Source organism: Mus pahari, chromosome 1, assembly GCF_900095145.1.
Source record: "Mus pahari chromosome 1, PAHARI_EIJ_v1.1, whole genome shotgun sequence".
In the NCBI taxonomy this organism is placed as follows: domain Eukaryota; kingdom Metazoa; phylum Chordata; class Mammalia; order Rodentia; family Muridae; genus Mus; species Mus pahari.
In genome coordinates, this window is record NC_034590.1 from 35,618,498 (window position 1) to 35,632,217 (window position 13,720).

General features: G+C 40.6%; 1 protein-coding gene across 3 annotated transcripts in view; it reads left to right on the forward strand.

Annotated features, from left to right (window-relative positions):
• Otud7a (OTU deubiquitinase 7A) overlaps positions 1-13,720 on the forward strand; it is a 291,717-nt gene that overhangs the window by 176,987 nt on the left and 101,010 nt on the right. For all 3 annotated transcript variants that reach the window (XM_029543856.1, XM_029543858.1, XM_029543857.1), the window contains exons 3-4: positions 11,210-11,300; positions 12,457-12,611. In XM_029543856.1, the coding sequence (XP_029399716.1) occupies positions 12,461-12,611 (151 nt within the window). In that variant the 5' untranslated portion in view covers positions 11,210-11,300; positions 12,457-12,460. The remainder of the gene's footprint in view (positions 1-11,209; positions 11,301-12,456; positions 12,612-13,720) is intronic.

A 13,720-nucleotide genomic window follows, 5' to 3' on the forward strand; every position in this document is an offset into this window, starting at 1 on the left:
GTATGGAAATGTAAGCCAAATAAACCCTTTCCTCCCCAACTTGCTTCTTGGTCATGATGTTTGTGCAGGAATAGAAACCCTGACTAAGACAGTGTGTAATATTCTATTATATATTCTAATTATATATAAATATATATATATGTGTATATATATATATGTGTGTGTGTATATATATATATATATATATATATATATATATATATCACATGCATACCTGATGCCAGGGGAGGTCAGAAGAGGGCATCAGACCCCCCGGGAACTGGAGTTACAGAAGATTGTGAGCTGCCATGTAAATTGAACCTGAGACCTCTAGAAGAATAGCCAATATTTTTAACCACAAAGCCATCTCTCCAGACCCTCAAGATATACATTCAACTCAGGAAAATGATTGCTGCACCCACCCAAGAGCTCTCTGGATTTGCAAATGAAAGACACAAACACACCAGCTAATTTTTATATGCCTTGACTAGCTCAGTGGTTGGAGATTTCTAATCTTCCCCACAGCTAGCATACATTTCCCTCCAGTATTCCTTTTTTAACATCTTCTAAGTCTATGTTTTATCTTTGCTGCCCTGTTACTTTCTGGGAATCCCCTACCCCCCATAGGGCTGCTTTACCTTTCCACTTACATTTTGGATGATTTTTTCTTCTGCAGCTCTTAAATCTGATCCCTCACCCTCTAAGTCATGGTAATTCTCCCTCCTGCCCTTTGTCCCCTTGCCCATGCAATCTAAAAGTCCTGCCCCCTCTCCCTGCCCAGCCAATGACTATATGGTAATTCTTTATTATCAATTAAGCCAGCTGGGGGCAGGTGCCCTCAGAACTGGAAGTGTGACTTTTGGGAGCCAAAATAAGACAAAGCATTAGAACCAATTCCCAATCACCATTTCTGTCCAAATAAAAGAAAGGCTCTTCTCTCAAATACAAATTGAGCATAAACCAAGAAGTGCTTGCTGATAGGAGCCTGATACAGCTGTCTCCTGAGAGGCTCTGTGAGATCCTGACCAATACAGATGGGGAGACTCACAGCCAACCACCAGACTGAGCACAGAGATCCCAATGGAGGAGTTAGGGGAAGAACTGAAGGAGATGAAGGGGCCTTATCAGGCATCAATGGGAGGGGAGGCCCTTGGTCCTGTGAAGGCTTGATGCCCCACTGTACAGGAATGCTAGGGTGGTGAGGCAGGAGTGGGTAGGTGGGTGGGGGAGCCCCCTCATAGAAGCAGGGTAAGCAGGGATGGGATAGAGGGTTTGCAGAGGGGAAACGGGGAAGGGGATAACATTTGAAATATAAATTAATTTAATTAAATTAAATTAAACAAATTGAGCATAACCATAACAATTATGTAAATTACAAAGTATGATATATAATTAACATTCAGTCCATCATATTTGCCAATTAGATAAATTTATCCTGTCTTAAAATGTTTACAATTCTATATTTGAATTATGTTCTGACTTTAACATGTATTACCATCTGAAAATTATCCTTTCTATATCATCTTCCTCAATGTTAAACAACTTGAGTTTGATTATGAGGCTGTAACTAGTCTGCAACCCTATCAGAAATCCGAGAATAAATTATTATCTTCATGTATAGGAAGCACAAAACATATCTTCCCAAACTTAACCTATTTGTAGAGACCGCCGACTACTTGGACAGTCCCCTATTCCTCAAAATGTAAGAGCATCTGTCTTCAGCCTTCTGACCCAGAACCATCTGACAGAACTTGAAGTGAAGCAGGAACTATGAAGGACTTCTTTGCTTCATATTGGCAGAGCTAAGCTTTCAACTATCCTGCATTATGTGTCCTTTGTTGGACAGTATTTTTTGCTGTAGAAGAATAGGGTAATTTTTGTCCAGTGGTTGGTTATCTTGCTATAACTGGAACAACTCCATGTGGAGGTTTTGATGCTCAGTTCTTATCTGAAGGGCAATAGGGAAGCTGTCAGGAGCAGACATGTCTCATTGTCAAATGATCTTTAATAATGAAACAGTGTTAAATGTCATATTCTGTGATTCTGATGTTTCTTAAGACTATGTAAAGTATATCTGAACTGTTAAACTTTAACTACTCTTAGGAATTTCTATTTGAGAAATATTGAAAACACTTTATTATAACTAAATCAGAATCTAATATAACCATGAATTTACTATCTGGCCCTTAATTTGTGTTGCTTAATCATCCTAAACAGTTTGTAATAGCAGCTATTAGAAGGACTGGGTCTAAGCCTTGTGTAAATGAGTTGTATAGGCACAATGCCTATCTAAGAGTAACAATATTTCAAATTTTGTATCAATGTAAGAAATGTATACCAATGAAAACCTTAATTCTATATCAATATATAAATTTTGTACCAATATAAGAAATTATAACTTCAATTTTGTATCAATTATAAAAATTTCTACCAATGTAAGATTATGTCTATATAATGCTTTGTTCAAGAATAAATTTAGTCCCTATCCCATCTATTTCCTTCCTGTTCAAAATTATGATCATTTCTAAGTTATGCCTTAAAATGACAACTTATCTATAATTTATAAAATAACTATAACCAGACACCCAAACCCAAGGGATCAGGATGACAGCTCTCCACAACTTCTTCCTGCTGAATACGGATAATGAAAAAACTCTTTAAAGGGGTGGGGAGGGGTAGGAAACTTAAAAATTTGGTTAGACTTAAGAACACTAGCTTTAGCATCTGTTATCCAGTCTTTGTATTTTTAGAAGGACTTGCCTGAAGTTCTGACTGGATCTGTCTGAAAGACTGGATGAACCAAGTTCATTGGAAATCAGTAGCAATTCCTGAAGCAAGTCTCTGGACAGCATCAGGAAGCAGAGTGCTGGAACAGCAAGTCATTGCAGCGCCCTTGTGGATGAATCTTGTCAGAGCTGCAAATTCTGGAATATATGAATCTTACAGTCAAAATTTTAGTACTATGAAGACATTCGTATGGATTGTGCAAGATGCACACAGTTCCATTAAAGGATGAATTCCTCCAAGCAGCCAGCCTTTCTCTTTGCATAGCAGAGGCTCCCAGAGTCTTATGAGCTCAAGCTCCCTGGGGCAGCTAGAAACCTATTAGAAGAGCCCAGGGTAAATCCATGCCAGAGGCTGAGTTCCTGCGTTCCAGTTTTGCAGTTTACACAGGAACCCCATGCGACTTGGCTCAGCTCGATGAGAAACCAAGTCTTCTTCCCTCCTCCTACACTTATATCATGGTATGTGTGTATTCCATTCTTGAATCTCCAATTAATTTTTAAAAGTGAGTTCTTGCCTACCACGTTGGTGCCATCTGTTAGTCAAACCGCTTTGGCTCCCAGAGGGACATGTGCTTGCTGCACCCACCCAAGAGTGCTCTGAATTCTCTAATGGAAGACACATGCCAGCTAATTTTGTTATGCCTTGACTAGCTCAAGGACTGTGCATTTCTGTTCCTCCCCGTGGCTAGCATACATTTCCCTCAAGTATTCCTGGCTTAACATCTTCCAAATCTATGTTTTATCTTTGCTGCCCTTTTACCTTCTGGGCAGCCCCCCCACCTCCCATAAGGCCACCTTCCCTTTCCACCTACATTTTGGATGATTTTTCTTCTGCAGCTCTTGAATCTGATCCCTCTCCCTCCAAGTCACGGTGATTCTCCTCTCCCTCCCCTCCCTCTGTCCCTTGCCCTCAAATTCTAAAAGTCCCACCCATCTCCCTTCCCAGTCAATGTCTATATGGCAATTATTTATTACCAGTTGAAGCCAGCTGGGGGCAGGGATCCTCAGGTCTGGAAGCACAACTTAAGCATAACAGAATATCACTAATTGTGTTGGGAATTGGTGCTTGCCCATGGAATGGATCTCAATTTGGGCCAGTTATTGGTTGGCCATTGCCTCAGTTTCTGCTCCATCCCCAATGCCTGAATTTCTTGTAGACAAGATATATTTTGGGTTCCTGCCTGGCTCCAGGAGGTTGCCACTTCAGGTACAATGTCCCCAATGTAGTAAGACACAGCTAAGGTGACCTCCATTGATTCTTGGGCCCCTCCTTTATCCCAAGTCTCTGTCTTGTCTTAGAGATTTCCCCCCTCTCCTTACCCTCTCCACCCCCATGTCAGTCATCCTTAGTCATCAGGGAAAAGCAAATCAAAACAACTGTGAGGTTCCATCTTATACCCACCAAAGTGGCTAAAATAAAAAACTCAAGCAACAGCACATGCTGCTGAGGATGTGGAGCAAGGGAAACACTTCTTCATTGTTCGTGGGACTGCAAACTTGTACAACCACTTTGGAAATCAATTTGGTGGTTTCTGAGGAAATAGTTTTACATCAAGACTCAACTATACGACTCCTGGGTTTATACCCAAAAGTTGCTCCAATATCCCACAAAGACATTTGCTCAACTATGTTTATAGCAGCTTCATTTGTAATCGTCAGAAACTGGAAACAACCTAGATGTCTCTCAACTGAAGAATGGATAAAGAAAATGTGGTATACCTACACAATGGAATGAATACTATTAAAAATAAAGACATCATGAATTTTGTAGGCAAATGGATGGAACTTGAGAATATCATCCTGAGTGAGGTAACCCAGTCCCAAAAGGGTATGTATGGTATGTAGTCACTTATAAGTGGATATTAGCCATAAAATACAGGTACCATGTTATACTCTACAGACCCAAAGAAGCTAACCAAGGAAGGCCTGAGCAAGGAAGACTTATTTTCTTGACGATGGCCACTGTGACTGGGGTGAGATGGAATCCCAAAAGTATTTTCAGTTTGCATTTCCCTGGTGGCTAAGGATGTTGAACACTTTTAAAAATATTTATTTGGGCCACTTGTGCATTTTGCTTTTGAAAACAGTCTTCTCCATTTGTTAGCCCATTTATCAATTGGAAAATTTAAGATTTTTTTATGTTTGAATATGAAGTTCTTAATATCTTCTTCATATTAACCATATGTGTGCAATATAGATAACAGAGTTTTTCCCAGGCTGTGGCTGTCTCACTCTGCGGATTCCATCTGAAACCATGTGATTCCATTTGTGAATGATAATGAGGTTCTTTCCAGTACTGATGGAGACTTTTGCAGGAGGCCCTTGCCATGTCTGTATCTTGAATTATTTTCCTTGTGTTTTTCTCTAGTAGCTACAACATGTTCAGGTTTCTGATCTGTTTGGAAAGTGTTTCTGTGCAACTGAGAGATAGGGATCAGATTTTATTCTTTTGTATATGAATACAGAATTTTCCCAGCCTACTTGTTGAAGATTCTCTTTTGCTAGTGTATATTTTTTACACCTGTGTCAGAAAGTAGGGCGCTATAACTGCCTGAGTATATTTCTGGGACTTCTCTTCCATTTCCCTGTTTTTATACCAGAACCGAGGCTATCTTTGTCACTGTTGCCCTGTAGTATAATTTAAAGCCAGGTATTATGGTAACCAGTACATTTTTCTTTTGGTTTTATGGGACCTTTTATATTTTCATATGAATTTTATTAATTTTATAGTTATATGGTAACAAACAATTATTAGAATTTTGATAGAACTACATTGATCTCTATACCATTTTTGGTAGTATTGCCACTTTTGTTATAGAAAAGTGTGTTTATTTTTTAAATATTTTAATTTAGAAACAGAAAACATGTTAGAAGAGTAACAGGAAAGAGAACTACAAATTATATAGGCAAGTCTCTACTTCATGAGCTTCTCACAGCCTTGCTTGTTCACTGGTTCCCAGGATGAGAAAGTATTAAGCCACCCACAATAATATTATTTATAGGGATATGATATCAGTTTCTCATGAAAGCCATTGAATCCCATTATAGCAAATCCTATTGCTGTGGCCATGGAAATTTCCTGGAATTCTTTCCCATCAGTTTTGGAGACCTTTTAAGTGCCACCCTGAGTCCCGTACACACTGTAGACATTGCTCAACCACTGCATCACCTGTCCCATGACTGTCTGCAAGATGGTGATTTGAGAAGCAATATTGCCATTTTTAGAATATCAGCCCTGCTAATCAATGAGCATGGCAGGTTTTTCCAGTGTCTGGTATGTCATTCAGTTTCTTATTTTTCAAAGTCTTAAAGTTGTCATTGTAGAGATTTTATTTCACCTCCTTGGTTAAAGTTATTCCTTGGAATTTTTGAAGCTCCTATAAAGGAGATGTTTTTCCTGATTTCTGTGTTGGCATTTTGTTGCTGCTGGTTAGAAACAATACTTAAGTTTGTATGTAAGGTTTACATCTAGCTACTTCACACAACGTGCTTATTTGATCTGAGTTTGATGGCCTCTAGATTCCTTAGACCTCTCAGCATAGTGCCTCTTCATATGTAAATGCGAAGCCTGGAACTTCTTCCTTTTTATTCCTTACCCCTGTTGTTTCTTTCTCTAATTGATCTAAGCTAAGACTGAGCGCTGAGAGTGGCACCCTGCGGGTCTCATCCCAGCCTTCAGAAGTGCTCTCAGCTTTTCCTTATTTAGTAAATGTTGGCCAGAGGACTGTCACCTGTACGCTTTATTGTGTTGCTAGATGTTCTTTCTATACCTTGTTTATTAAGGATGTTTATCATGAAAGCATGTGAACCTTGAGAAATGTCTTTTCTGCGTGTGATTTCATGTGAGTTCTCTTCTTAGGTCTGTTTATGTAGTGTATTAACATTTGTTGGTTCGAGTATGTTGAACCCACTTCTCATTCCTTGAATGAAGCCTATTTAATAGTTGTCTGTTATCTCCATACTGGTTTATTAAGTTTTGCAAGTACCTATTGAAAAACTTTGTTTCTATATTAATCAGCTAAATTGGTTTGTAGTTTTTGGGGTTTTGTTGGGTTTTTTGTTTTCTTCCTGACTTCTTCATGGCTTTTCTCTGGGTTTGGTAAGGCTCTGACTGAGTTTGTCAGTGTTCCTTTCTGTCTTGTGTCCTGTTTTCCTTTAAAGCTCAGTAAGATTCAGGAGTGAATCTGTCAGGTCCCGGGCTTTGTGGAAAAGCTTTAAATTAATGCTTTAGTGTCATTGCTTGTTATGGGTTTAAGTTGATTCTCTCTTTTATCCAATCTAAATAGATTATATGTGTTAAAGAATTTATCCATTTCTTCTAGATTTCCTATTTTTTGGGAATATGTTTTCAAAGTGTTCTCTAACAGCCTCTAGATTTCATCAGAACAACTCTATTTTTGTCTATGATTTAATTACTTTATGTTTTCTTTCTCTTTCTTTTTGGTTAGTGTAGCTAAGATTTGTCAGTCATACTTATAACTTTTTCAAAGAACTCTTTGATTCTCTGTATTGTTCTTTTAATGTTTCATAATTTCTGCTTTAATCTTTATTTTTTGCCATCTACCACTCTGCATTTGGCTTCTCTTATTTTTCTAGGACCTTGAGTTGCATGACAAGATTATTTATTTGAGATAATTCTTATTTTTTAATATGAGCTTTTATGTCTATGAACCTCCCTCATAGAACTCTTAAAGCTGTGTCCCAGAGGTTCTGGTTAGATACTGACAGTTTTCTGCCTTCTAGATATCAGTTGCCTTGAAAATGTATTGTTAACTTCTAGGTGGGATAATAGTACTGTAGTTATGCTTTTGAGTCTTTTAGAAAAATACTTATCTACTTGTGGATGAAATAATGCTAAAAGTGTTTTTGTTTTTTTTTTTTTTTTCAAAATGATCTCAAAAGTGATATGGTTGAATGTATGGAAGAAATAAGATTAGCTATAAATTGATTACTTCCATAACTCAGTGGTCCATTGGTATTTATCATATATTCTTTTGTCTGTTTTTATGCGTATTTAAATATTTTCATTGAAAAATGCTATACATTATGTGTGTTTCTGTCTGTCTGTCTGTCTGTCTGTCTATGTTTATAGATATTCTATGAGATGTGTGTGGAGGTCAAACGACAACATAGAGAAAGTCAGTTCCCAGGGATCAAACTCAAGTTGTCAGTTTTAGCTGCATGCACAGAAATCTGTGTCACTGAACTTGACCCAAGTTACAGGGATGGAACAGGCAGATGTCTTAAAGAGAAATGTTGGCATCTGAGCTGAGGTGCCATGTATCCTACTGTCTTAGTTAGGATTTCTAGTCCTGCACAAAACATCATGACCAAGAAGAAGCTGGAGATGAAAGGGTTTATTGAACTTACACTTCCACATTGCTGTTCATCACCAAAGGAAGTCAGGACTGGAACTCAAGCAGGTCAGGAAGTAGGAGCTGATGCAGCCGCCATGGAGAGATGTAACTTACTGGCTTGCTTCCCCTGGCTTGCTCAGCTTGCTTTCTTCTAGAACCCAAGACTACCAGCCCAGGGATTGCACCACCCACAGTGCGCCCTCCCACCCTTGATCACTAATTGAGAAAATGCCTTACAGCTGGATCTCATGGAGGCATTTCCTCAAGGGAGGCTTCTCTCTGTGATAACTTCAGCCTGTGTCAAGTTGACACACAAAACCAGCCAGTATAGCTACCAATGTCGTCTGTGTGCCTGTGAGTCTCTCACTAGAACAGGCTCCTCTATGGTGGAGTAGGATGGACTGAAACAAATGTGACCCTTGTTGATGTTACTCTTCATAGAATGGACGTGTGAATATATCGGTTATAGAGCAGATCCCCAATATTAGACAGCTATTTGTTTCAATTCTGTGTTCATTAAGCATCATTTTCTGTTGTCTTTTCAACAATTTTGAGAGGCAGGGTTGTTCTTAGCCTCATTTTTTAGATCAAGAGAGCAAGGTTTTAGGGAGCCACTCACTTGCCCAAATCAGGCAGTTTAGATACAGTGAAGGTTCACCACTGGTGAGCCATTGGCCCCGGCCTGTGCTCCACCCTGGGGCCTTTACTTGAACCTGAAACTAAGCTCCACTCCAGACTTGCCTAGTCCTTCCCTCCCTGTACTCTGCACTAATTTGGTCAACCCCCACCTGAAGGGTAGCAGTCTCTGAGCATATCTCTGCAGTAGCAGGAGTGTGAGTCCCTAGCATGCCTCCCAGCCTCGGTCAGCAACTCTAGATGAAGTACAACACCTCCACCCTCCAGAGTCAAAGGCTCATACCTGCACTGAAAATGTTCCTCTTTTGTTCATTGGTATATATGTACTCAAATTTCTTTTATAAAATTTTCATGTATGTGTACTGTATTCATATAATGGCCCCACCCCACACTCAACCCTCCCATGCCACACTCAAATTCATGCCCTCTTTTGTTTTATTTCATATATAAAATATACTATATATTATGCAAATTAATATATAAATAAATAAGTATATAAATACAACCTACTACATCCACTTAGGTTGCTCAAATGTATATCTTTTTAGGGTTGGCCACTTGGTTTTTGGGCACTTACTGGGGAACAACTGATTCTTTCTCTCTCAGAAGGCATTAAATGCCTGTACTTCTTCATTTAGAGGAGGACCTTTGTGAGATTTCCTCAGTCTGCTTTGTCATGTCAACTGGTATTGTTGTTGGCTGGTCTGGTTTGAGCAACCATATTGTTGAGATTTCATGGGTGAAGCTTTCCTGTCATGTTTAGAAGGCACTATCTCACAACAGATGTCCTGTTCTTCTGGCTCTACAGTCTTTCTGCCCCCTCTTTCACCAGGATCCATGAGTTGTACTTTTAGGGGTTCTTGTTAATCCCAAATATGCAAGAGGAAAGACCACTGACCCAAATCATGGCCAAATTAACTAAAGCAAGCAATTAATTAAAGCATGTTTTTTTAATGTGTGTACAAGGATTGTCTCTCTGAATGACAGGGCCCAAGAGATCAGCACTGGACATGAGTAAGATGGTTTTGTAGTTCAGGAGTAAGGGGCTTCAAAAGGGGAGGTTTGGCAGGCCATAGGTAATGTTAGAGAAGCAGAGCCTAAGCATAGTACGGTGGTTATAACAACCTCCTGAAACAGACATAGTTGCAAAGGAGTCAGAACAAGCAGTTATAACAATGTGATCGCAATGGCCTTTTGAAACAAAGGCCTGGTTGCCGTTTCCTGGAGTGGACCTGAACCTTATAGAACTCTTTGTAGTTAAGGTTACAGGTAGAGCATAGGCCAACCATGGAGAAACAAATTTAATCATAGACAGGAATGAATGTAGTTTGTCTTAACTATAAAATGGCTTTTAAGACTACAATGGAGGCCAAGTGGTTCATCGTTCTGTTGGAAATACATCCACTGGGACTGGGCACACTGTGGTCAGTTGTACTCTGCATTTTGGGCAGTTGCTAGTGTCTATAATGGTCTCCATCTGCTGCAAAGAGAAGCTTCTTTGATGAGAGATGAAAGCTACGTTTATCTGTGGGTCAGTAAAAGTATTCAGCAGTTAGAGACTATACCTGTTTGGGAAAGTAGAAACTGGCAGTAGTAAGGTCCCCTCTATATTCTGTAGCCTCCGCAGCCATGGTTGGTCATCTAGGTTTACGGTATCAGGCAACAATTCCCTCTTATTGAGATGGCCTTAAGTCCTATTACATAGCTGTTGGTTACTGCCAAAATATATTCCCACTATTGCACGTTAGGGATATCATAATATCCTGGTAATAGTTGTGATCCCTAGGCATCATAACTGGGAATGACTATTGCTTGCATTCTTCACCCTTGTATTTTCAGCATATTATGAAAAATAGTTCTTAAGAAGGAGACTCTGAGGTCATATACAGCTTAGTTCCTCTGAGTCTTACATCTGAAATTCATAGTTGACTTACCTTCAAATTCTGACTGTCTACCATGTACATGACCTTTGATGAACTTCTACTAAGAGAAATAAGCTAATCACAAAAAAAACAAATACTATGAGAGTTTACTTATAGGAGTAACCAGTCAAATTCATAGAAGTAGGCAGTAACGTTAAAGTCGCCATGTTCTGAGGGAAGTAGTAACTTCGAGCTGGTGTTTAGTGGGGCCGGTTCCCATTTAGGAAGGTAAAATGTTCTGCAGGTGAAAGTGGATTGCTGTAGCCAGTGTCACTGCACTATGTGGCTACAATGGCAGCTCATGATCATGTGTTTTGATCCAGTAATCACTAGCAAGGTTTACTATGTGCTTGCCAAAATACATCAAGACCATTCTTTCCTGCCAGCATCCACTTGTGGGAGCTGGTGATCAGCTGTCCAGGAAGTGCCTGTGGTAGCAACTGGCCTCACCTTAAATGCAGCTTCCTTTGACAAAGAGCAAAGCACAGGAGAGGAGATGCCATGCTCTTACACTCTTGTTTATCCCCAGGTGGCAGTGACAGAAGAGGAGACCATTGCGGCTGAAGCTGCGCTGCATGAGGCGAAGGAAGGAGTCTCCTAACTGGTGCCACATACATCAGGTCCAGCCATTTCTTCATGTTTAGCCACGCCATCTAAAATGTACTCCCAACTAGCAGCCACGTGCAGATAAGACAGAACATATGGTTAACTCTGAGCTTATGACCTCCTGCCTGAGACCCTAGTCCCCACATCCCGGGCAAAGGAGTTTGCAACTTCCCTTCTCACAGCAGTGAACACCCTGTCATAGCCAGCCACATAAGGCCAGTGGACCTGGCTCCAAAGATGCAAAACCTGCTCTCTGAAAACTCCCACTCTATTATAGGAGAAGGATCAAAAGGTATTCATCAGTAATACTATGTAGTGTGTAAAAATAACCACGTATTTGATGGTATAAAACTGTGCACCATCTGTCCTGGCATCAGTGAACTTCCCATAAGCCCCACCTAGTGATAACTGTAATTCTCTGGATTCACAGACTCTGCTACTCAACTCATTCATGTGCTTGTGGCTGACTTCCAATAAAACTTTATCTATAAAAACAGAGGGCTACATCTGGCCCATCTTCAACATGATGCTGGAGGCATCTGTACTTTTATCAGCTCTCACTGGGAACCCAAGTAGCTCCAAAGCTGCTTTCTCCAGGTGACACATACCCAAGGACTGCTTTCTCCAGCCGGTTCAAACACCCATGTCCCCCCCCCAAACCCTCCCCCACCTACAGCTGTTCTACTCAGAACATCCGACATCCTGTGAGTGCAATGGTGTTGTCCCTGTGAATATGAAGACTCAAAGAGGCAGCAGACATTTTAGCAGTCATCATGAATAAGTGTAGAATTCCAGTCAGCCAGGACCGAACTGAGAGCGTCTCATAATAGCTAACAAATTAGCCTTCTACATACTGGAGGACAAAACGGTCAGATCCCGGTGCCCCATCCCACAGTGCTGCAGAACAGTCAGAACCCGGTGCCCCATCTCACAGTGCTGTATAGGATCGATGCTTTAGTTTGACTTTAATGATATAACAGCTTGCGTGTAAAAGAAGAGAATTATTCAAAATCCAATTTACAACTGAACCACAAAGATGGTAGGAATTTCTTCTGCCTACTAGGCCTCTGAGGTGTGTGTGTGTGTGTGTGTGTGTGTGTGTGTGTGCGCGCGCGCGCGCATCCCTCTGGTCCATTGCATGGTGAGATACCCTTCTTTTGTTTCCTGCAGATGGATGGTCTCTAGTCTGCTTCCAAACCCGCCCTCGGCTGAGTGCTGGGCAGCACTTCTACATGATCCTATGACGCTTGATATGGACGCAGTCCTGTCAGACTTTGTTCGGTCCACGGGGGCAGAACCTGGTCTGGCCAGAGACCTGCTGGAAGGTATGTAGACCTCATTGCCCCCAAACCACCCATTCAGGCTTGGACATCTTTCAATAGACACAGAAGATAAGAAGGTCTTCACTATCTGACAAAGGTATCATGTGGGCAGCATTTGACCACATTTGCAGTAAAATGAAGTGTTAATGTTGGGGGTGGAATTCTTTACTTTGCTTGCCATTATTTGGGGTAGGACATGGACTACCAGCTGTGACTGTGAATACAGAGAAGATGGTATCAGCAAATGCATCAAGAGAATGATTCTAACTAACAATAATCATTTTTAAGGACAATATACTCAATGAAGTAGAAATTCTAGAACATTCAAGAATATGGTTCCCATGGAAACTGTCTCTTCATATCTTTGTCTTAGCTGAGACACAAATATCTTAGGTCAAAGTTATCAGTGAAAGAACCATCTAGTAGCCAGGAAATCAAAATGCACCCTGAGGCTTTTGAAGTTGAGCTTTTGTGACATGAAAAACTGTCTGGTGTACATGGAATATTTCTGCAGCCCTATTCAGCCATGCCCATCAGACCAGAGTTAACCTCGGTTCTTCCTTCTGAGTTATGATGCTGTTGAAGCAAGGAAAATGGAAAGCTGGTCATGGGCACTCGGGACCTTCGAGCATGGGGAAGAGGAGCACTGTGTTTTCAAGACTGATCTGTCTTGGATGCATGCCTTGCAGTTTGTGGGCTTGGGAACCGTCAAGCATCATAAGTCATAGTGATTCCCAAGGTCACTTAGAGAAAACTGAATGACTAGGCGTCTTCATGAACAAAGGTAGCCACTGAAAGTTGGACGTTCTTGTTGGAGTACCAAGGGAATCCTCATGCATGGTATCTTCCAGTTTTATTGCTGGGAAGAGGCATCATGACCAAGGAAACTTAAAAACAAAGTGTTTAATTAAGGCTGGCCTATAGTTTTAGAGATTTAGTCCATTATCACCAGGGAAGGAAGACCATCATGTGGATACTTCATTCCTCCTTAGAATAGGGAACAAAATACCCATGAAAGGATATTGGTACAGAGACAAAATTTAGAGCTAACATGAAAGGATGAACTGCCGGGCATGGTGGCGCACACCTTTAATCCCAGCACTTGGGAGGCA